The sequence below is a fragment of the Aythya fuligula genome, chromosome 4, assembly GCF_009819795.1.
Source record: "Aythya fuligula isolate bAytFul2 chromosome 4, bAytFul2.pri, whole genome shotgun sequence".
Taxonomy (NCBI): Eukaryota; Metazoa; Chordata; class Aves; order Anseriformes; family Anatidae; genus Aythya; species Aythya fuligula.
In genome coordinates this window covers 75,367,645-75,391,631 of record NC_045562.1, presented here as the reverse complement: position 1 = coordinate 75,391,631, position 23,987 = coordinate 75,367,645, and the positions used below count along the sequence as shown (strand labels likewise).

Below are 23,987 nucleotides of genomic sequence, written 5' to 3'. Positions count from 1 at the left end.
CTATAAATTTCCCTGGCTTTTATTAAACTACTTTATTTTACTTTTTTTTTTTTTTTCGTTAAGAAAAACCCTTGGCGCAAGAGGCACCGCTCTCAAGGGCCGGAGGCTCAGCTCTCAGGGTGCTTTTGGGAGCCTGCATGGAAACGCCGGCCCCAAGGGGCAGGCAAACGCGGGGAGCTTCCGAGCAGCACGAGAAACCTCGGGTTTGGATCTGGTGGACCCAGCCCAGGAGGCAGGGGAGCCTCAATTTCAAGCACACGAGACCTTTGGGGGAGCGTGGGCTGTGCCAGGGGACCAACACCCAGCAGAAGGTGGCTCCCCACGCAGTGAAATCCCCTTTGCTCCAAACGCTGCACACAGGGCACAAACGACTCCCATATGCGCCACGGGAGATTACGTAAAGCTCCCAGCTTCCAGAGATGGGGATAATTAAGAACACTGCACGAGCTGCATTTGCAAGCTTTTTTTTTTTTTCTTTTTGGGCCATCAAAAGGCCACCAGGCGGTATCTGGAGGCTGAGAAAATGTCCTTCTGTCCCCCCGCCGCGCGGGGAAGCGCTCCGCTGCCGTGGCTGGGGGTGGCGTGCATGTGTTTGCATTTCCAGCACGGCCAGGATTTCCCAACAAGGCTGAAATCGCCGCATGCCACGTCTCTGCTTATCACCAGCAGCTCACACGAGCTGCCTGACAAAGCTCCCTCAGGTTTCTGGCTACTGCTAAAACAACCTGCAGCGGGGCAACCCGCGGGGCAGGGACCAGCTGGGGATCTCCGTCCCTCCGGGGGACCACAGCACCCTGCCCTGGGGGACACGTGCCACCAGCATCGCCTCCTCTTTTGGGAACACTGTGCTGGTGAAGCTGCACCACCGAGGTGTGTTTTTGGTGCTGGGTGACCTGTACAGGTCAAGCTTTCCCCTGTTTTCCCTGTTTTCCATACCACCTACCTCCCCTTCGTCCTTCTCACGCCTTTCCACGGCACGTGCCACCAGGTGAAAGCTGCACCACATCCCCCTGCTGTCCCTCGTGTCCTCCAAGGCCAGGAATCGCTGATCCCTCAGCTCCACACCGCCCACAGAACCCCTCTTAGCCACTGCTGTCCTAAAGGAGGTTAATTTATAGTGGCAGAGATGCAAAACTGCTGGGCAGGAAGGAATCTGTCATTGTAAAACCCCCTGCTGGGACCCAAAGGTAAGGGAAGTGCTTGGAAATGCACTTGGAGCAACCAAGAAGCCAGGCTCCACGTGCCAACAAGCTGAGTGCATCCCCTTTTTCTTCCCACAGCCACTGTGCAGAGCAGCAGCTTCTAAAAAAAAAATGCAACCTCTCCATTTAATCCTTACCAAAATGACAGGGGAGCATTTTTATCCCGTACTCTTATGCATTCAAAATTCTGAGTGAATTTTTGTGTATTCGGAATTAGGAAGTGTTAAAAAAAAAAAAAAAAAACAGCAGATTCTGAGGACTTGCCACCAAAACGCACATGAAGGTTCAGTTACAACTGCCAGAACCACCAGCAGCACAGAGCAAACCCTGCCACGAAACCTGCATCCCCAGAGCAATCATCAGGCATCTCGAGGTCAGAGCTCAGCGTGCATCCAGACACACCTAACGCTGCAGCACCGACATCCCTGTGGTCACAGGGAATGCCCTTTAGCAGCTGCCATCCCCAGCAGTGACAGATTAAACCAAGAGCTCCTCTTCCTCCACATTTTTAATTTATAAGGCCAGCTGCACGTTACCCAGTGCTACTGAATGTTCCTACACATCAGTACAGGACACCTGCACAGCCCCGCGTGCTGTTTAACCATCCACGTCCAGCCAGTTTGGAGACACAAAAGCCCATGGTACAGAGCAGAGGAGGTGCACAGCACCTTCATCATCCTCAGCTGGAGGTGAGGACTGCATTCCTACAAGAGGAGATTCACATTTTTTAACATTTAGCATCAGTTACGCACATCACTGTGCAGTTTTTTGCCTCATTTTTAAGCCTGTGCATACGCTCACATTGCTGAGTTGGTATTTTTCTTGGTATTATTGCCACTACAGGGAAATATACCTACAGAAACCTCACATTATACTGCTTAAAAGTGACACGGACTCCAATTCCTGTTGCCCAGAAGAGCAAACAGCCCCTGACAAAAGCACGGCTGGCACACCAAGCCCTTGAAACTTGTCCTGCATCGCCACCTCTTAAACAGCAGCTCTGAGAGCGCATCCTAGCGAGGCTATAAAAAAAATGCTGGGTTGCCTCCATCTATTTGAAAGGCATGCTGAGTGTTTTGGCTGTCCTGACAAACTTTATCCGATAATGGCTTTTGGATTGGTTATTCTTGGCCCCCTGCGTAGCAGCGTTCAGGGCTTACCCTCGATACGGCACCATCTGAAGTGACCTCTTCCAGATGCCTTGCATATTTCAGCCATTAAGCTAGATAATAAAGCCACATTCCGGATATCAGCAAGTGTTAATAAGATGTAATTCATCCCTGGCAAAGCCCAGAACTTGGATCTTTAAAAAAAAAGAAAACAAAACAGAACAACCAAAACAAAACACACACACACAGGTTCACAGGGCCAAAGTCCAAAACGAGTTCAAATCCGCGGAGCTCCTTCCATCTGCTCCAGAGCTGTGTAATTAAGCACAAGGGCTGGAACAAAGCAGATCCCCCCAGAACCACAGGTAATAAAACTCAGGCTGAAAAAAAAAAAAACGAGGAAAGGAGCTGATGAGAACTCATCGTTTGTGCTCGGAGGATATAGGGTTTCTCGGCGCACTGCTCCCCGCGTACGGCTGACCCCGGGACCGTCTCATTTGACTTCACCCCACGGCGGCTTTCCCGTCCAAGAGAGGGGCCAGCGAACTCCCCGCATCCTTGACTGCCGGCCAGAAACGCAGCCGTGGCTCCGAGCACTCCGAGACAGCTCATTCTGATTATCACAAAATGAAATTTTCAGCTCTTGTCATCATCAGCCTCAGATTTGTAACGTTACAAAAACACGATTTCCTTTCCCCATTGTATCAGCCCCGATCCCGTTCCCGCTGGTGAAATCAAACAATTTGAAAAGAATTTATATGATGCTAATTTAAACCGAATGCGTTCAGCTGCCAATCGCAGCTCCCCGGCTCTCCCAGGCCTCCTGCCAGCTCCGCTCCGCTCCAGAGCGGCTATCAATCACGGCCAGCAGACCGAGGAGAAAGGCCCGGTGATGCAAGAAGTGATATTGGGATTTCTGGCAGAGGGAGCCCTGCCCTTCGCTTTCAGCACGACGCCGTGAAGTGACCCCACGCGACGGGAGGCTCGGGAAGCTTCAGCTCCTCACCGCTTCGAGCCGCCCGCAAGGCTTTCGGCGGGGATAAACCTAGCCCGGTGCTCAAATTCCAGCAGCGCTTCCAGCCCTGCTTTTGCAACTGGATGTGGTGAATTTACCTTCCTTTCCAGGCTGCTGGGTGGGAACGGCGCACGTGTCCTGCTGAGGAGCTGGCGAGCCCTCCCTCGGAGACAGCCGCGGTCCACGGAGGGTGAAGGAAAGCCCTGATGGAGCCTGCACCCAGTGCTCACCCAAGAGAAGTAAACTGGGACGTGGGAGAGACTGAAAACATTTGCCAGATGATGCTAGAAACATCGAGATGTTTTGTGATGCTCTTCACAAGAGCCCAACTTACTTTGTGTTTCATTAGCATCTACGTGAAAGGAAAAAAAAACACCTTTTCCACGTCAATATTTTTGTTAGATACATTCAGAGGCTGTAGCTCTGATCACGGAGATGCTGGCAGCATCAGCAAAGAAAAGGAAAAATCATCACCATCAGACCTCGCTTTAGAATTCCTTAAGGTCCAAACTGGCTGGAACTCAGCAGATGGTGAAAGAAGAAGGACTTCTGAGGGTCTGTAAGTGGAAAACAATGGAGAGGAGCAGGGACAGACGTTTAACCTGAGGTCCAAGCAGGGGCCACAGCCCTAGCCGAGAGGCCATCTCCAGCTGGAGAGTAAATAACCAACTTAGGGAAAGCTGAACATATCAGCAGCGAAGGTTTTCACTGAAAATATTCCCTTACTTCAAGCCTCCTGCTGGTTTTTTAAATGATAAATTTCTCAAAACTGGACGTTCAGCCATGATTTTTAGCCATGATGACTATCTGTGACCTCTCCCCGCAGGTTCTCCCTGCCCAAAGCCACCAGCCACGGGCCTGTGAGGTTCAGCTCCCCAGTCTCACCCTCCCAGTGTCAGTGACAGAACTGGAAAATATGAAGAGAGGACACATCTGCGTCCTCTTCTGTCTCTGTCATTGGTGAATATCCTTACCAGGTTATAAAGAATTACTTATTTAGTTCAAGTAGCACATTTGCTGCACTATCTGGGCACCAAGAGACAAACTGAACTTATTCCTTTCCATCCAGAGACACTGAAACCAAAGAATAATCTGTTTAAAAGTTTGGCTGCCATGATGGACTTTTTTTTTATTATTTTATTTTTGGTAAACAGCTGTTCTGGAAACCATTGGCTCAGGTAAATTCAGCAGAGTAATGCCTGGAGCCATCCCAGGCGTTGGGATGCCGCAAGGACAGGATGCCCGGATCACCAGACCTTTCCAGCAGATTCACAGAACCTTATCTGATTTATGCAACAATTAAAAAAAAGGTTTGCTAAACTGTAAGAAACAGAACGGCATATCCTCAGAGCTCTGTTATGTAATGTAGGGGTTTGCTTTCCCAAAATACTAGAGGGAGATTGAGAAGACGAGGCAGTAGACACTGTAAATGAAATCAGTTAATGGAAATCCTCGAGCTAGTACATTTTACAGAAAGGACAGTATTTGCAAGTTATATATCACCTTGTGAAAAGTTATGGGAAGAATCTTTCCCATAAATCAACCACCCCGATCAGTCAGTCGCTATCAGAGGAAATGCATCTCGAGGTAACAATTCATTACCAGTGGATTTGAGTCTCATCAAAAAGTTCGTTTTCACAGACACTATGAGCAATGCTCTCCAGATGTGATAAGAAAAACCGTACTGGAATTCACAACTAGAATATTAAAGAAGTCTGAGAAAAGGCGATTCCACTTTAATACAAGCACGGCTACGTTCAATTCATCGGGTTCATCTTTTACAGACTTCAACTGCTAGGCAAGTACAAGCCACAACAGAAGCCTGCCCAACATCTGAGAATGAGTTTAAGATGTAAAAAATGGAAATCGATTTGCAGTCAGGATGGGTGCTTCTGTGGCTTTGCTTTGACCCTGGGAAGTCAGCACCGGGACCCCCAACTCTTCCAGTCACCCCCAGCTCTTCCAGTCCTCCCCAGGGCAGCACAAACGCCGGCTCTGCTGCGTGGAGAACAGGAATCCACAGTCCCTGCACCTCCCACAGCAAAGCACAGGTGGGAGAAGACGACAGAAACAATCTGCCATTTCTCAGTGGGACAAAAATTAGAAAATAAGCTCCAGCAGCAATTACAGAACAAAAACTTCTTCACCTTCAAGTTGCTGTGAAGCCTTTTTACTGCCTTGGCATTGAAAAGACTCAACATGACTGTGAAACTCCTTCCAGAGCAGCATCCCCTCCTCCAAACACAGCGGGTCCTTACCTGTTTCATTGCCGTCTCCCCAATCTTGTCCGAGTGCTTACGGATACTCTCCAGGAAATCCTTGAGGTCCGACATGGAAACCTCCTTTATCTCCTCGCGCAGCTTTGGGATGTTATCCACCATGATCTTGCAGAAGCGGTAGTGGCTCACCTGGGGCAGGTAGGTGTGCTCGAGGTGCTCCAGGGTCTTCAGCGCAGGGTAGTGTCTGGGGAAAGCAGGCAAAGCAGATGCAGAAATTAAAAAAAAATAATAAAAATAAATTAAAAAAAAAAAAAAGAACAGCTATTTCCACCCCAATTCCACTCAAAAATGTGCGCTACGCATCAATAATTCAATAGATTTAAGAATTTCAGCTCTGTTTGAAGAAATATAGATCTTGGCACCATAAAAGCCATAAAAACACTATTTTCTTTTCCAAAGAGAGAAGCAGAGGTACGCTGTGGGGACAGTCCTGCTGCACAGACAGGGCCCAGCTGAGCCAGCACAGCTCTTACCCACGTGCCTGCTCTGCTGCCCCAGGCTCTGGGGTCCCCAAGACCACCCCAAAGGAGGCATGGGGTGTCTCTGGAGCACCCCACGGAGCAGGGGGGTTACTGGGTGAGGTATGGGGCACGTGCCTGACCCGTGCAGCCAGCTGTGTCGATGTATGTGCTGTGTGAGGTGTCCACGTGTGCGCTCTCACCTCGTACTGCTCGGGCCCAGGGCTGCAGCAGCCTCACCTCTGTCGCCTAAAGGACTGGGCAGCCCCTAACAGTGAGATCCCATAAAACAGTAGGATGGAAATGAGGATAAATGATATGCCACGGGCTGACACGCTGCTATCCAACACGTGCCAGAACGTGCTGCTCGCATGGCTACTCGTTATTCTGTTTGAGGTACCCAGGGTATGAGAGTGCTCGGATTTCTTGTGGCAGGAGCAGCCAGACCCCACCTGCCTCCCAGCTCTGCAAAAGCTGCTAAGCACCACTGAGAAACACTTCCCACCCCAGGTACCTTTTTATTTAGATAGAGGTGAAAACAATCCCAACACGAGCCTGGTAACGGGACCAAAGGACGCTTCTTCTGCAGCTCCTGCGGGACCACTGGTGTCCGTGAGCTTTGCAGTGATGACAAAAAAACAATTTCCCTGCTATAAAGGAATGGACCTTAACAATTTAAGATGAAGCCTTAAAACTGCAAGAACCCCAACGCTCCGTCCTTTCTCCAGGATGCCTGCTTTTACATCTCAGTCGTGCCCAATGGCCTTAGGGAAGGCACCATGCATTTCCCTTACCTTTTTGCACAAAAGCCATGGGCAGAACGAAGCACGGTGATGGGTCATTTTAAAAAGGGCTGAGCAGATGCTAAATGGGAAACTAAATGGGAAACTGTTCAGACCACTTTTCTCAAATGCTTTCAGTCTTTCCCCTTTGGGAAGCGGGTGCCCATGTGCCTACTCACTGGATTATGCCCCACAGGGGCCCTCCTGCGTGGCACTGCGGTGCTGTGCAAAACCCAAGAGCCTTCTCAGACCTAAATCGGCTTCCCCCTGAGCAGGTTTTGCTCACAGGGTTTCAGGAAGCAGCACATGGCAGAAGCCTGCCACCCCACAGGGTCACGGTCCCCCCTGGGGTGAATTAAGGCATCTCGAGCTGACTCTACTCGCTGTTAATCCCATCCACACCACTTACACCTTGAAGGTTAGGGTGGGAAACAGCGTCTAGTCCTAAGCACTGTGCAACCTGACGCTCAAATCCCCATTCAAAATAATTCTTGCCTAAACTCTGGGCAGGTCCACGGGGAAGTTATTTTAACCCAGAGCTGCCTGCCCTGCTAAGAATACCAGAAGTTAAGCGGATTAACCCCATAACCCGGTCAGCGTTTGTGCCCCAGTGAGGTACGAAAAGCAACGTACAATAAAACACAATCCTCTCCGGAGGGAAACTTCTGAGCGTGCAGAGAGAGCCAGAAATTAAACCAGAGGAATAAACACACGTTGGGGGGTTTGCTGGGTTTCAGGACGTTGTTTGTTGAGCTAGAAGAAGCTAAAAGTTGGCTTGCAGGAACAGCAGGCGCTCATTGCTGGGGTCCCCGACTGCCTGCTGAAAACAAAGCCCAGGACACACGGGGGCAGAGCGAAGTGCAGCCGTGCAGAGCCACGATAGCTGCGAGCCTGGCACCACGAGGCTCCCCACCACCAGCTGGGCGATGCCCCAAACCTCTGCACGAGCCTGAGTTTTGAGATCCAGTCTGATTTCTGAACGCCTGTTATCAGCCACCCTGCAGGGACCACTGCAGCAGTGAAACAGGAACACTTCCCAACTGGGAATGGGGCATTTTAATAAAATATAGGTTCAAAACTAACTTTTTTTTTCCTTCTGGAAATAGCCTTGGAAGGGCACAGCCCTACAGAAGCTTCTCGGCCATGAGCAGGACGAAATATTCGCATTTCTACTGCTGGAGACCAAGTGACCCACGGGTAAGTGAGACAGATCCCTTCGGAGGCCCCAAAAATGGGAGGCCCCCCGAAGGCACACAGCCTCCACGCCGCGTCTGAGCCCTGGCATTCATTTGTCAGCAGGATTCACGACTTGCTCCCTGACAGGCTCCCACACACAGCTATCTGCATCCTTTCTCCCAGGCTCTGGCAGAGGGATTTTTCTCATCACTTTCCAACGAGCAGCCTTGTGTGTCCCAGACGCTTGAGAAAAGAAAAAAAAAAAAGTTCTTTCTGTCATTTCCTTAAGTTCTGGACAATGGAAGATGAAAGGTTCCCCCGCATCTCTGCTCTCTGCTGGTAGCACGGTCACTCCTCTGGGTTTGGACCGCGCTGAGCTCCCCGGTTCCAGTTAATGGTCACAGATTCTGCGTTTGGCAAACGCTCCCATTCATTTTGTGAACATCACGCAGCAGACAGCACGTAACTCGTTCAGTCTACCTTGGAAGAGCTGAGTTTACTCACCCAGAATGCAAAACCGAGGTTGGGCACTCCAAACCTGGGACTCATACACGTAACCGAGCCCCTCGCTGGCCATCACGAAATGATGGCTAAGTGAGACCGGGTGCAGACACAGAAATATTTAATGTGTTGTGCTGTGTTTGGTGAATGAAGCCATCAAATCCAGACAAAGAAAGAAGAGGAGGGGGGAAAAAAAAAAAAAAAAAGCCAAGGGTTCAAATATTTCTTAAATGTGGCTTTCAACTTCTATTTGTTTCAAAATGAACCAGTCCAATAAAGGGAAGAAAAAAAAGATGCAGTTCTCAGAAGCAGACCCTGGAAACACTACCCAGAACGAGGGAATCGAGCAGCATGTGGATTCCCTTCAAAAGTTCACAGCACTGTGATCAGCTCAAGCTCCCCACCCCACATCTGTCAACGGGTAAGCCCCTCGCTGTTCCCATACACAGAAGAAAAGCAGTTGGAGGAGCTATAGCCTCCTACTCTGCACTGAACCACGCAGAGAAGCAAAGAGAGAGCTGTGTGAAGAGCTAACTACGCTCCCTGGAACCTCTTTGGCCAGCCCCGCTTCCACGACTCATGTTTATCTGTTTACCCAAGGCTCCTGGGGACCGAGGACCACAGGGATCAGCGGAGGCAGGAGGGGAGGTGTAAAATGACGCCCAGCCAATTAGTTATCGCCTTGTTCGAGACATCTGGTTTCTTCTGTATTGTTTACATGATGGATGGCAGGCACAGAGCAGGCACTGGATCTGACTGCGCTCCCCGCGTGGCATTCAGCTGGAGCCCACCGCCTTTTCCGCTGACCTCCTCCAGGCAGCTGCTCTTTGCCCAATTTGCCACCCCCGGGGGCTACAGCGCGCCTCCAAACTGCTTAAACAAACCAGCCCCCAGGACCATGCGAATATCCTGGGCCGCGGTTTAATTCTTCAGCATCGCAACAGATGCGGGGTGGGAAAAACCCTGGATTTCTGGCACGAGATTTCTGAGCCACAAAGTCATTGTAGTTCAGCTCACTCTTCCGAATGATTATTTCGATCCCAAAATAAGCCGTGTGCCTTCTCACCAGCTTCTCCTACCACCCTGCACAACGTTTCTCGGGTCTTTGTCTTCCATTCATATTCAGCGGCTTCTCTCAGATCAGTTTTTGTATTACGGCATCCAAAATGAGATATTTAGTTAATAACACACAGGTACCGAGTCATACATTGATTTGGAAGGCCCACCATAACAGCGAGCATCCTTGGAAAAAAAAAAATGAACGTCCACCTTAATTAGAAAGCCTAGCACAAGATTAGAGCCTGCTGCAATCCCACTTCTCTGTACCACAGGAGGCCGAGCCGCTCTCTGAAGATACCAGCCAGAAATCACACAAGTTAACTCGGAAAGGATGATTCTGAATTCCTAAGTTTTGAGAACCTCGTTGTTTCATTTAATTAGCACCGAAGGGGTGCTTTTCAATTCTTCCAATAGCAACATCAGTCTATACAAAGTTTACCTTTTCGATTTCATTTGCTCTCGCAGTTTGCTGTACATCTCCAGGACTGGAAAGAGAAGGAAAACACACGAGCATTGAGACGGAAGCATAAAGCAAAGAGATCCGAATTAAAACAAACAGCTGTACAAACAAAGAGCAATTGCAGATCCTCACCAGGAAGACACAGCGTTAGCTTATCGACCGTCGCTGAAATATTTCTCTGTTGTAATCGGCACTGCTTCAGCTCTTCCATTGCTATTATCAGCTTTGGGGGAAAAAAAAAAAAAGAAAAAAGTCTCACCGAGAATAGTAAACAGAGAGCAGAGAGGATACAAACTACCTGGCACTTGTCATGAACATGCAAACGGGAGGCTGACAACAAAGCCTACTCTGATAACGGGAGAGCTCCCTGAGCATTGCGCAGCTTCGCTGGAATCGGGAACGCAGGCGGCTTGGGGTGGTTTAATCAAACAGCAGAAACATTCCCTTGGCTAATTTCAAGCAAGCAAGCAGCAAAACCAAAGCCACCAGAACACCAGCCTTGCAGCACGTCCTGTGAATTCCAGAAATGATTTCCCCCTTCCCATGATTTTTTTTTTTCATCTCTTCCATGCTTCCCTTTCCAAGTTTCTCTTTTTGAGCCCCTCTAAAGAGCAGGATGTGGCGGCTCGCTCCCAGGGGAATTCTTTACATCCCAAACCAACCGTGAGCCTTAAAATAAAGCTCCGTCTCCAACAGAAAAACCTGTGCATCTGGACAGTGGCAAAACAAGGATCTGCCACCAAAGCTTCCTTAGTTCTGCTCCTTCAGAGGGGCAGGTCACAGTTCTGTCCTCTAGAGCACTGACTTGGCTCCACAGGACCTGACTGAGTTTGTGAAATCCTTTTGAAATCCTCAGCTATTCTATCTTGAGAGATGAATTTTCTGCTCAAGGTAACAGAGAAACATGTTGATTTGGTTCAGGGGAGAAGCTGCATCACCTCCTCCCCACAGGGCATTTGTATCTTTGATCTGTAATAGAATAATTGGTCTGACACAGTCCAGCGTGGTATTTTCTCCTTTGTTTTTTCAAATGCAGTGCAGCTCCCTGAGCTGGTGCTGCCTGCGTGCCCTCACAGCAAAATGCAGCCTGGCTGACTGGGAGGGCAGTTCAGGAGGAAAACAAAAGGTGCAAAGAGCAGAAGATTCACATGAAATGCGGGTAGAGAAGGCAATTCAACAGGAGGAAAGGGAAAAGAGGGGAACAGGACTGTCCCTGGAAGCTCTCTCAGATCTCTGAGGCACTCAAAAAGCTTCAGACATCGGCGCCTTCACACAATGCCCAGCTGTCACCCACCTCTCCAGTCCCTCCAGCCCGCCAACATTACGATGGAAGGACAGAGGAATGAATGTGGTCAGAGGCACATCGCACCCAAGGGACGTTCAATCATTTCCTTTCCCCATGCCTTGATGCCTCTACCCCTGGGGCTTGAAAACCACGCCGGCTTTAACTGCTGCCACGCTGCAGCACAGAGCAGGGCAGAGTCTCCAGCTCGCATTGCCACTGCTGATCCCATCCACGCCACTCAGGGCTGAAGGAGCGAGCCCACAGCTCAATTATTGCTGATCCAAGGGTTTCCTTTCCACTAGCTTTCAATCCACACGCAGTAAAAAGAGAGGAAAATCACTTCCCAACACTCCCACAACTTACTCCTCACGATGAGATGAGAGAGACGGGAGAGGATCAATGCCCACCTTGACAACAGCACCAGGAGCGCCAGCAGCAACGCTCAGCACTTACTGATGCCCGGTGTGATTTGCCACCAGCAAGCACGGCCACAGCACGGCCAAGCAAGAAGGACAAGAAGCAGATGCAGCACTTACTTCTTTCCCTTCGTTCTGCAGCTTTCGGTTGGTGTCCGTCACTTGGTTCTGCAGGGTGTTGGGGGAAAAGAGAAAGAGCACATCTGCACGTGAGTCAGGACAATGCTTTTCACACGGAATAACTGCACACAAACACCCTCACGTCGCTTTTTGCACAGCATTCTCCTGCATGGCATGGAACAGCTTATTAACTGATCAGGTGCCATGAAGGAATTTTCTTCCCTGTTACTGAAGAAAAGCAGAAGGCAACAGGAGCGAACACTGTAGGCACTGCTACCTCGAAAAGCTGCAGTACCGATGGACCAGATCTTGTACGTGAAGATTCTCCTCTTAAACACTATTTTATGTAAGTGGTAGGACAGAAATCACCTCCTGGAAAGAAATCTCCCTTACCCAACACCAAATAGGTTATAATTAGCCTTTAACTCATTAATATCACAGCAAGGACCAAAAAAAAGTCTTCAGTGGGGGCTTTACCTATGAAGCTCAAACATTTCCTTTTAGACCTTCACAAGCATCTCCCAGCAGATGCCTCCCCCCGGCTCCCATATCTTTATTTATTGGTTTATATTAAAGGATCACTTATTTTCTTTACTCAACCATCTTTCTGTGTTACCCTATCAAGCTAGGGCTCAGTTCAAACATCTCCCACTCTGCAAGCCCGCAGCTTCCCTGGATGAACAAGATCCCAGCACTTCAGCCCCTTAGGACCTGTGCATCATCTGTCTCAGTGAAAACCCAGAGAACAAAGCTGCATTGCAAACTCATCAGGCCAGAAAATAAGCAGCTCACACGTTATTTAGACAACAAGCAGAAAGATGACTTTGGGAATTCTTCTGAATACTCGTTCAAGTTCAGACAGGAGGAGGTTTGTAAACAGAGATAGCATCTTAGAGAGACCAGCTGGGATGGCTGAAAAATACACAAACGGTCAAGTAAACATGCCCACCTTCAGGTTTTTAACAAAAACAGCCAATTATAAAGATAAATACCACCAGAGAATAACTGCGCAGAGTTCAGGTGCCTCATGTCAGTGCAAGACTAACATGTCATAAAACTACTTTCCCCCCCCCCCATAAAATTCTCTTTTTATAGCCATTCAAGCTGGGAATTTCAATTTCCAGCCTCATCCTTGTAAGATGTCTCGGAGGTTTCTCGTTCTGCTCAGACCTACTGGAGTGTGGAAACTGCTGCCGGACTTCAAGGGGCATCAGCAAGGTTTATGAAGCAGTTCAGGTGTGTTTTGGGGAGTTCTGTTCGTTCGACACACAAAAATTGGTAACAGAGATAAGACAACTGCAGGAATTGTGATAAGGAGCTCTCAGAGTATATTCAGGAGCCCAAGATCCCACAAACCAAATTAAGAGCTCTGTTTCCAGTAAGAGACTCGGTAAATGCTACCAACTTGTCCTGATTTCTCCCCGTGAAAGCGTTCAGACAGCCACCAGCTGGCAGCAGGTACTGCACAGCCCCCGGCTGCCACCACCTACAGCAGCCGGGAATTTTGAACAAATTCATCACCAGCGAAGGTGTCCATGAAAATTATTCTCCAAATACCCACCAGAACACGGACGGTGCATGGAGTGGCAGCACAGCCAAAGCACAAGAAGTTTCAAGGTGGGTCCAGAAGATAACAGCCATCTCTTCTCTTTTTTTCAGCACACCACAAGGCAAACGTTTCGGAGAGGAGGGAAGTTTTGCATTAATAGGAATTAAACTGATTCAGGATCCAATCTGATCCCTGCCAACTGCTGGAAGATATTGAGGAATAACGCTGCTCCAAACCGGTCCAAATTTCAGCAGGAGGTCTCACATGGAGAGCTTGGTGCTGCTTCAACGAGCAAAGCCATCCTGCCTCGTGGCCCTCTCCTTTTGTGCTTAACGCCGGCCGTGCTGGTGCTGAGCTTCCCACGAGGGATGCGGAGGAGTCATCCCACCACCTCCCCGCACACAATTTCACTCCAGCATCTGCATCACATTGCTCCCCCTTCTGCAGTAGCTTGGACTCTCCTGGCTGCCTGCCCCGTGCAAAAACTGCTCATTTCCTTTATGATGTATTGAGATTTTACGAGCAGGAGCGGAGCATCTCTTCCAAAGATTATTTTATTTTCTTATATCCTGAAAATCCCACCAGGAAAAAGGAACCCATGTAGGGTAATTCAAAACCGCTCCTAAAACGATGCCAAGGCTGCACTAGTCTTCTGTTAAAATTACACATCAATCCCAGCTAAGGCCAAACGTAAGGATGTTTTCTGCCCTGGCACACAGTTTTTGGGAGGCAGGGGGTTGTGCTTCGGTTTGTTCTCGAGATCTACGTCCACACAGCGAGAAGAAATAGGTGATTATTTATAGAGACCCTCTGCAGGCACACCGAAGCTGTTCAGATGAGATTTGATAATCTAAGACAGATGCCCGGCAAGGGGGGGGCTGAAAACAGGTGGGCACATGTGGAGGACGAGACGAGGGGATCACGGAAGGGGCTCAGGGGATGCTCAAGTTGTTAGTTCATTCATCTGCGCGTGGAACATGTGGTACTGAGCAGGGTTTTTGTTTGGGGGCTTTCAGACGGCGCTCTGCTATCGTTTAGAGAGTGTCAGAGTGATGAGAGAGGGGAGCAAAGGGCGCTGGCGAGGAATCCCGGGAATGGATGCGAAGGGCAGCGGTCTGACCCCACGCGGCTGCATCCCCGCTTCCAGCCCCCGCCTACCCTGGCTTTCCACGTCCTTTTCCTGGATTACTGCGGAGCAATCCTTCCAGTCAGCCCTAAACTTCCAAATCTGGAGGGAGCAGCCAAGGACCGGGTTAGTTACCCACCACCACAGCCACCTTCTCTTCCTTTATCCAACCCCTGCGGGTCCCCACTGCACGGCCGCTGCGTTTTTAGGTCACAGCCACCCCCTGGGTTCACATAGGGAAGGTGAGCTTCCCTTTGCTTTACACCACCTGCCTCTGTTTTATTAGATCCGCCTTAATCTGAGTGCTGTAAGCAATAAAGATTGCTCCCCATTCATTTTCTTTTTCCCTGACTCTTAACTTCATAGATTTTACGGCTGAGCACAGCAGTACCGTGAACGCTGGGAGGGAAGATTGGACTCGCAGATGGTTTCTCCAAGAAGAGCCTTTTTTTAATTGCTGTTTGGTAGTGGCAGGTGTGGAGCATTCAGCTCGGGCAGAGGTAATCGGCTGCATAAAACAGGCCAACTGGGCAGCAGCTCTGAGAAAGGGCCCGGCGAGCACAGTGAGAAACTGAAAATCAGTCCGAGCTGTGCTGCTACACAGCGAGCATGAGATGAGTGTGCACGGACAGAATTGTACAGCACCCCTGAAACAAGCCTTCTACAACATTTCGCTGGTGACTGATTGCCTGCTCCAGTTCAAAAACCATGCTGTTATAATGAAAAATAAAAAATAAAAAATAATAAAAAAATAAAAAATAAGAAAGAAGCCACCAACTGGAAAGACTTCACAGTAGCAAAGTGAAAGCAGTGAGGTGCCCAGAAAGCACAACCCACTAGGAAGGACTGGGGCTACTTATCTTACAGACAAGACCAGAGAAGAACCATCCTGCAGTCTCCAAGTTACAGGAGACTGCTGCAGAAACAAGAAGGGATGATCTCTGTTGTGCCTGGTAGGTCAAAACGTTGTAGACCTGAAAAAAAAACGTTTTTAACCACACAACTTGGGTTTCCTCGAGAAGGAAGGGCAGGACTACTCGGAGGGAGGACTACCATTAGGTCAGACAAAAATCCATCAGGAACGACACAGCTGAAGCAGAACTTCCTTAAATTGACCCTCCAGAGCTGGCTGAGGTTGGCACCAGCCCTGTGTCTCTGGGATCTGTTCCCTTTCACACCTCCAGTCACGTTTCCCAAGTTGAACCATCCTAACACATAATTTATCTTTGCTCTTTTAATTTCCACTGGAACCTTTGTAAGATGGAGGAACTGGACTGGTACACGGCTTGCAAGACCCAGTGGGATGAGAACTGGGACTGAGGAGAGTCAGTATCCAAAAGCTGATTTCCTCATGAGGATGAAAGTTGTTGTGTAGTAGAAGATATGAGAACCTTTAAGACACACAACATGTAAAAAAGCAAAGCAAAAAGGTTTTCCTTCGAAACCACGTAAGTAGTTAAAAGTAAAGAGGACTGCCTTAGTAAAGTCGTAGTTAAAAAAAAAAAAAGAGTAAGGAAATGCAGAAGTTTTGGTTTAATAAAAAATTATCACCCAAAATAAGGTAGATGCCTTTTTGAAAATGTGCCCTGTGTGTTCCCAACTAACTTACCTTATTTTTATTTTTATTTTTATTTTTATTTTTATTTTTATTTTTATTTTTATTTTTATTTTTATTTTTAAACTCATATACTGATTCCCAAGCAGTGACCCAGCATCCTTGGAAAGCAACACGAAGCTTCCTAGTGCAGAAATGCACTGCGGAGGAGCTCACCTGCAGAGCTAAAAGCTCAAGCTCCCAGGTAATTCAGAGCTAGCCCTTCACAGGGCCAGGAGGAGCAGAAAGGAGAGCAGAAAGGCTGACCACAACAGTCCTGATCAGGGTTTAGCCTGCCTTGGGGCCACCTGAGATGCAGCACTGCAATGAAAAGAGAAGACAGCAGCTGTGGTACACATCAGGGAGGGGATGCAATGCATCTAGCTCACAGCCTGCACTCTTAAAACAACAAACGTTGATATTTCTGCAAGTGTGACATTACAGAGGATGCCCAAAAGCTAAAAGCACACGGCTGCAGATACATCCTGGAGATGCAACACGGCGGGCGTTTGTTTCCTAGCTGGCTGTACGTACGTTCAAAGAGCAGTGCTATTGAGAAAAAGAGCGAGATCAAATACAGAATGAATAGCTGGAACAAAACACGCTCTCGCCACTGGACCCATGGATGATTCCCCGGGGAAAGCCTTACAAAGAGGGCTCAATGTTTCTCAAATAAGCTTCTGTGTATATTTTTCCCATGTGCCGTTTTATAGATCACATAGTAATGGAAATCAAGAGAGATCCTGAGGGTAGAGATGGACTTCACAGTGCGCCACCAACAAAGTAGCTGTTTGGAGAATGGGAAACAGCAACGAGCCTTTGCAAACAAACAATGTGGAATTCTTGGCTAGAAACAATGGCTTTAAAAATCTTCTTTCATGGTATTTCCAATGGCCTCATCCTGCAATCAACCGCTGGATGAATTCTCTTGGTGGAAAATGCCGCTGTGATACTCAGGGTGCTTCTGGTGTCAGGGAACACCCCTGGAAAGGTGCTCCTGCCCAAAAAGGTCCTTCTCAATGGGTCAAACTCCACAGAAAGACTTGTGCTGGTCTCCAGAGACAGAATTCTCTGTTTTGGGTGCCACCCAACTCAATCCCCTTCACTAAGTGATTGTTCCAGGAAGTTGATTTCGGTTTTTAAATCAAGGTCACACCTTGGTGCTGCAGAAAAGAATGGAAGAGGCACACACATCATCTTTCTCTGCCCCCGTTCTAACTTCTGCAGGAGACAGAAGGAGGCTTTCTAATCTCTGAGGCTCATCAAGTCCCTGCTAAGCTTTCTCATATGCCCCAAATTGTGTGATATTCATATTTTAAGGCACACCAGCCAAGCCTAAACTGCAAGCCCACTTGACCCCTGCACCTCTAGACTTTTTCCACACAACGCTGAGCACGTTCTTTCAAAAAATACGTAAAAACCCACCTTTCTCTGATCTTTTTGCATGTCTTTAAGAGCCACAACATTTAGAAAATCCATCCCTAGCCATAACTATTTTGCCTTCTCCATTCCTGGCTCTAGCCATTTTATTTTCTAGCTAAGCCAACCACACCTGGAGATGCCACAGAAAAGGAATCAAGCTCTGTGTTTGTACAAACAGTGTTTCACCATCTACTGATGACTTATTTTTCATTTCTGTTCCTGCTTACTCTGAATACCTTAGAATGCTCTGATGTCCATTTGCTTTTTAAATATCTCACTTGCCAACGCTGGGCAGACATCTCCTGACTAACCTCAGCTCTGCATCAGGTCTTTTCGTAGCTCTGACTCTGATGCAATGCTATCTGTAACGAGAATTTGGTGTCATACAGGGCACTGGAGTAGATGCTCTTATACCAGACGTGCTTCAGCCTGTAGAGCTTATTTTTGCGTAAGAAATTGGTCTAAGGTGCACCAGGAGAAGCATGTGTTTCCTAATGCAGAACAGACAGAATCGCAAGGAAGATTAAAGCTAATGTACCACAGCATTCCAGTTTGCCAAAATAATTGTTGAACTCTAAATGACCAACCGATCGTTACAGGAAGAAACAATGAAGATTGCTGGGGTTTGTTTTTGTTTTTCCCAGACGGAGGAAAGATGCTCTGGACAAAAGGAGACATTCTTTTGGTCAATCACAGAATGGCTGAGGTTGTCGGGGACCTCTAGAGGTCTCCTTGTCCAACCTAGAGCCATGGGATTCAGGTGGCTTTCTCTTACCTTCAGTTTTTGAGCTTCTCCCCTAACTTTCAGCAGCTCCGTGATGGAGTCCACAAAGCCCTGGTAATGGAAGTTGCACATTTTCTCAATCTCCCGATCATGATTTCTGATCCGTGCTTCCAATTTCTCCATGAACCGACCGTGCTCCTCTCCATCATAAACAGACCTAAAAAGAAGATGACACTTTGAGTCAGGGTTCCAATACCCATTAGCATGATTACTTGAAAGAAATATCCAGAATACAACTTCTAAAAACCAAAAGAAAACCTTTTACTTGCCAGGCACCAAAGTCAGGTTTGAAAATCCTTCTGTTCCAGCCTTCCTCCCCATCCCCAACCTTGTCAAACACCAGCTCGATGTTCCCTCAGAGATCACAACGTGGCCAGACAAGGTCAGAATACTCAAAGATGAAGTTTCTGTGCTCTAGTTTTGAGCTTAGCCACCTCTGACCACTATGTGCTATTGTATGCAGTATTCTCTGGGTGTTCTTGAGGATTCAAGGGGAAAAGCTGCAATGGAGAACTATCAGCTCTACGACTTCCAAAACCCATCCCCTTTCCTACCTCCAAATTTGAACAGCACAGTTAGCCCTGCTGCTGAAAGCCCAACAAAACTGAAAGCCACCCAAACCGATGGGGATACCCCAACACAAGGCACGTGCACGCTGTGCATGCTGCAGGTACCAGGCAGCCTTTGGGACCACCAAGCAAAACCACTGTTAAATTCAGGGAAAAAGAAATAAAGTTATCCTTCTTGTTTTGTTAAATTCCACATAACTGGTAAGAGAAGTTTGAATTGTCGTGTCCTAACATTTTTCACTCTGTGCATTACCAATGCTCACTGTCCAGCAAAGATTATTTCCACAAGTTTTGTGATGCCGCCTAGAGTGCAGCTCTCCTGTCCGCAGGGGAAGGGACCATGGCACAAGCCTCACGTTAGTGCAGAAAGCAGATGGACAACGTCACACCTGAAATGGGGTGTAGGGTTCTGGGAGTTGTTCAGGAGGTTTTCTGTATTGTATTCTCAGATTTTGAGCTGTGAAGTTTTATTATTTCGAGGAGCAATGCTAACTGATAGACCCAAATTCTCTCTAGTATGAGAAACAAAGTGCACAGCGAGCTTTATGAAACCCGAGGTTGTCCTGCTTCAAAAAGTAAGGGTGAAATAATTACACGTCGGGCTCCACACAGCAATTAGAGATGAAAGGTGGGGAATGACACAGCTGTAGCCAGGTGTAAGAAACAAATAAACAAAAAACATTCACCCTTTGCAGCAGCACAAGTCATACCTCAGAAAGAACCATCACTAGATGAATCCCACTCAACGTTTTGCACCTGATGTGACTTTCAGGTGAGATCTGTGCCTGCAGGTCACGTCGGGGTATCCCAACCCTGCAATCCACAACGGTCTCAATGTTATACAAAAAAATACTGGGACAGGACTAAAGCTGGAGGAAAAGTATTGAATGACCATTCGTTAACCCTGCCCAGTTGTATAATTGAAGCAATTCCAATTATACAATTTCAGTAATCCATTCTCAGAGAAAAGACAAAAATGCCAAATCCTCGTAAGCCTGTTTAACACTCAATGTAAAAAAAAAAAGTCACCCGGAGCAGAGGTGACAGCACTGCCTCCTGCAGCACCAACCGGCTTCTACCTTGGAACAGAGGTGAAAAAATCAACTTCCTAAAGTTTTATCAATGCCTCCACAGTATGATGCTAGCGGGTTTTCTGTGCAGAAAGCAGTTTTGCTGGTGACCATGAAAGCTGGAGGCAGAGTGCCATCTAGCGCTGCACAGCCCCTCCACAGCATGGCTCGGGAAGCTCAGAGGCACCCCTCTATGCTCTCAAAAGTTAAACTCAGAGAGCACAATTCATATATAACAACCAAATGCAGCTAGACGAGTGGTGCTTTCATTCAAGCACAAGTTTAACAGTAATTATGGGTGTCATATAAATGTGTTTGCATGAAAAAATACTGCCAGAATTTACAAAGGCATCTCTCTTCGGGAAAAAAAAATAAATAAATGACTTAAAGACTTACAAACTCTAGGCGAAATTTCCTTTGCACGTGGCCAGCCTAAGTCACAAAGGTCCCATGACCAAAGCCATTCCCACCCCAAAGCCAAACTCTGGGGTCAAAAAAAAAAAAGCTGGTGACAGGCAGCAATACAAAACCCATCTTGAGGTCAGCCCTAAGCTTATATTTTAACCCTGTAGGCTGCCTTTTGAGGTCTCCTATTCACACACAAACCTCTCTTCAACGTAAAGCCAGCATCCTGCACTCCCATCCTCTCTTAGAAGATGGGAATAAAGGGTGACAGCCAAGCGAGTCCCAGAGAGAAGGGCCGTGCCTCCACCGATGTCAGCTCCAAACCTGTAGGATGCCGGGTTTGTGCTCTGTATCGAGCATCATCACACACGCAGGGCACAGGGGCTTGGTGGTGACTGCTCTCAAAGGAAATGACGCAGGTCTCAGTGCAAGGACAAACCACTCCACACCACCCCTGAGGTCCCAGACCCTAAAGCCACCATTTCTGGTTCCCCAGCCCCAGTAGAAGTCCACTTCTGAAGCTCCCAGAGCCATGGCAGCACCTTTGGAAGGCCGTCCTGCACCAAGGCTTTGCTCCTAAAAACATCTTTTCCAATTCAAACACTAATTATAGCCAGATCGGGATCTTCAGTTAATTGTCCTGAAGCAGCTACCAAATCCACAGCCATTAGGTGATCCACAAACAAGTTCCTACAAAAAGAGATCTGCCCTATGTGTGTTCGTAACAATCACAAGAGCACACACCACAAAACACAAAGCAAGGACAACAAGAATTAAAAGGGGAATAGGTTTGGGCTATTTGTCCTTTTGGTCACGAATAAACAAGGCCTTGTGACAACGCTACAGAAAACGAACCTTGAGGCTGCTTTTTTTTTTCCCTGATATAAAAAATTGCTGGTCACATCACTTCAGTAACGAGCCTCCCCCACAAAAAAAAAAAAAAGCCTTTTGATTAAAAAAGTCTGAGGACGAGGGGCCTGTCCCACAGGCACTTATCTCAGAGCCGAGCAGGCCGTAACTCTCTGACTGAAGACGACGCTCATTGACAGATCTGTCTGGTTTACATTTTTCAAATACGCTCGCTAAACAAAACCATTAAGAGGACTTTTAAAAGTTCTTGGATTGTATTGTTCAAGTTTCACAATTCCTGCATTCATTAAAAATCCACACCAGTTTTTTTTTTGCTGTTGTTTTTGCAAAAGGTCAACTGGAAAAATCTTTCCAGGAAAGCTCTCACAGGCAATGCCTCCGCGAGGCCGGGGTGCCTGTCCTGCAGGGCCCGTCCCCAAAATGGGGGCAACCCACCCGCCCCACACCAAAAAGCCCAACACGCCACAGGCAGGGATCCCCCAAAACGTGGGGAAAAAAGCAGAGATTTGGGGAATAATGCCTAAGAGGGGACTGTAAAAGCGATGAGGGGCAGGCCTGGAGGCCGCGGGCCCAGCCCAAGCTCTGGGGAGCTGTGGGGACAGGGACCCTGCCTGCCCCCATGTCCTGGGACCCCGTGAAGCTCAGCTACAAACCCGCTCCCCAAAACACTTTGTAGGCCAGACACCACATACATGCTGGAGGAACACCCAAGAAGCTTCAAATTATTGAACGTATATAAATTAATGGTAGGAAATCTTTAGGAACAGGCTCTGCAGGGCCTTCCTCCGTCTCCCGCTCAGCTGGTGAAGAAAAGGACTTGAGGCAGTTCAGAAGGAGCAGCCACGAGGCTGATCCTGCAGCTTCATCCCCAACCCGTTGCCTGTAGGACAGGGACTCAAAAAGTAACCTAAATAAATTCAGCTGAAAGTACAGAGGAGGGAAATCTCTGGGGGCAAAATGAAAGAGATCTGGAACAATGCAAGGAGGACATTCTGGGGACAGTGGAACAGAAGTGACTCGCTTTTGTTTTCAATTAATAAATGGAACAAATTCCTGAGTCTGCTGTGGACTTCAATTTCCCCCCCCCTTTAAACTTCTGTAGTGGTTTTAGTCCCTCAGAAACATTTTCTTCTCATTAAGCTACATAAAAGCATTAGCAGTTTGTTTAATCTTATTCTAACTTTTATAATAAACAAATTAACTACTGAGCAATGCAGAAAAAGAAGCAAGAGTGGTGCAACAACTCCACAGAAAAGAGGTCAAGGAAAGTTTGCAGGACTAATACCTGCTCCATACCGCCTAGCAGCACGGCCTGAAGCCTCATGCGGCACGAGGTCTGTGCACAGCCACAGCACCCAAAAAACTCAGCCAAAATCCCACTCACTGGGCTGCACCCAGGGTATTTCAGCTAAAGATCAAGTGGGGAATCCACTTCTGGCTTTAATTCTGGTAGTTAAATGGAGATTAAATCCACTGTTTTCCCTTATCACCCCCATAGGCTCACATTTATATCATGAATATGGAGGAAGAAGCAATTCCTTTTTCTTTTCTTTTTTTGGTAAAGTATGAAACATTTAATCATAAATACCTTTCATATTGTAGTTTAGGAAGCATTCCCACGTGCATTTTTCCTATCTAGACCCACAATGAATTTTACCCCTTAACCCTATTTTCAGTCTACAACCAAAACCCTTTCAATCACTGTAAAATTCATCAAACTATTAGCAATATCCCATTATGGCAAGGTCCTGGAGTAGGGAACAAAGCAAATCTGAAAAGCACTACTATTATCTGACAGGATAACCGGCTTGATAGCAGGGGGAGCTGCCCATGTGCACCTTGATTTGGGCAAGGCACAGCCCTGGCAGCTGTAGCCCTCAGAGCACTGTGCAGAAATTACCATAAACCACACGCGCAACCCACTCAAAAACCATTCTGAAGGCGAAGTTGCTTGTCAATGACTGGGCTCAACCAGAAGGGGCTTTTCAACAGTGCTTCCACATGAATTTCTTCCGAGCCTGGTTTTCTTCAGCGGTTTTATTAGTAAATTGGAAAGTATAATACAAGCTGTACTTTCGAAATACGGTGGTAGCGCCGAAGCGAGGGCGGCCACGAGCCTGCTGGAAAGCAGCAGCCAAAGACCTCGAGAGACTGAGAGCACGACCAGAAGCTGCAAAGGTGAACATGGGTGAAAGTGCACACGAGGCAGATACCGAGGAAAGGCGAAAGCAGCAGCAGGGGTAGAACAGGACCAGAGGGAAGAAGGGGCTTCTGCAGGATGGCAGTCACCAGCACGGCACCTTATTTATTGGCCTGGGAAGAAGAGCTGGAAGAATTGGGCTTTGATTTGAAGGACAAGCAGAATGAGGACACACCGAATTAATAACAAGCTTTATCATGCAGACAGAGAGGCATCCGGCACAGCCGTGCCCAGGAAGCCACCATGGCAAAAGAGCAGGGCAGGTGCCAGGCAGCATGTGGGTGGAAGATCAGAAAAGCAGACAAAAATCATTGTATGGGAGCAAAGTAGGGGTATTATTAACATGCAAAAACCTTGTCTTTTGGAAAATGTATTTTAGGTATGGCCTATGGCATCACACATAACATCTATTCACACCTGAGATCAGCCACTGTGTTCACGGAACAGAAGATCCTACTGACCCCCATCATCTACACAGTGCTGAGAAGCTTGCAGACCCAGGCCCCAGGACAAGGTACGAGGCACAAACCACCCTA

General features: G+C 47.8%; 1 protein-coding gene across 8 annotated transcripts in view; it reads right to left on the bottom strand.

The window, feature by feature from the left end:
* Nucleotides 1-23,987, bottom strand: part of EXOC6B (exocyst complex component 6B) — a 269,732-nt gene that overhangs the window by 212,180 nt on the left and 33,565 nt on the right. For all 8 annotated transcript variants that reach the window (XM_032186399.1, XM_032186400.1, XM_032186402.1 and 5 more), the window contains exons 2-6: nucleotides 18,329-18,494; nucleotides 11,863-11,910; nucleotides 10,174-10,264; nucleotides 10,021-10,066; nucleotides 5,585-5,789 (exon numbers count right to left, since the gene is read on the bottom strand). In XM_032186399.1, the coding sequence (XP_032042290.1) occupies nucleotides 5,585-5,789; nucleotides 10,021-10,066; nucleotides 10,174-10,264; nucleotides 11,863-11,910; nucleotides 18,329-18,494 (556 nt within the window). The remainder of the gene's footprint in view (nucleotides 1-5,584; nucleotides 5,790-10,020; nucleotides 10,067-10,173; nucleotides 10,265-11,862; nucleotides 11,911-18,328; nucleotides 18,495-23,987) is intronic.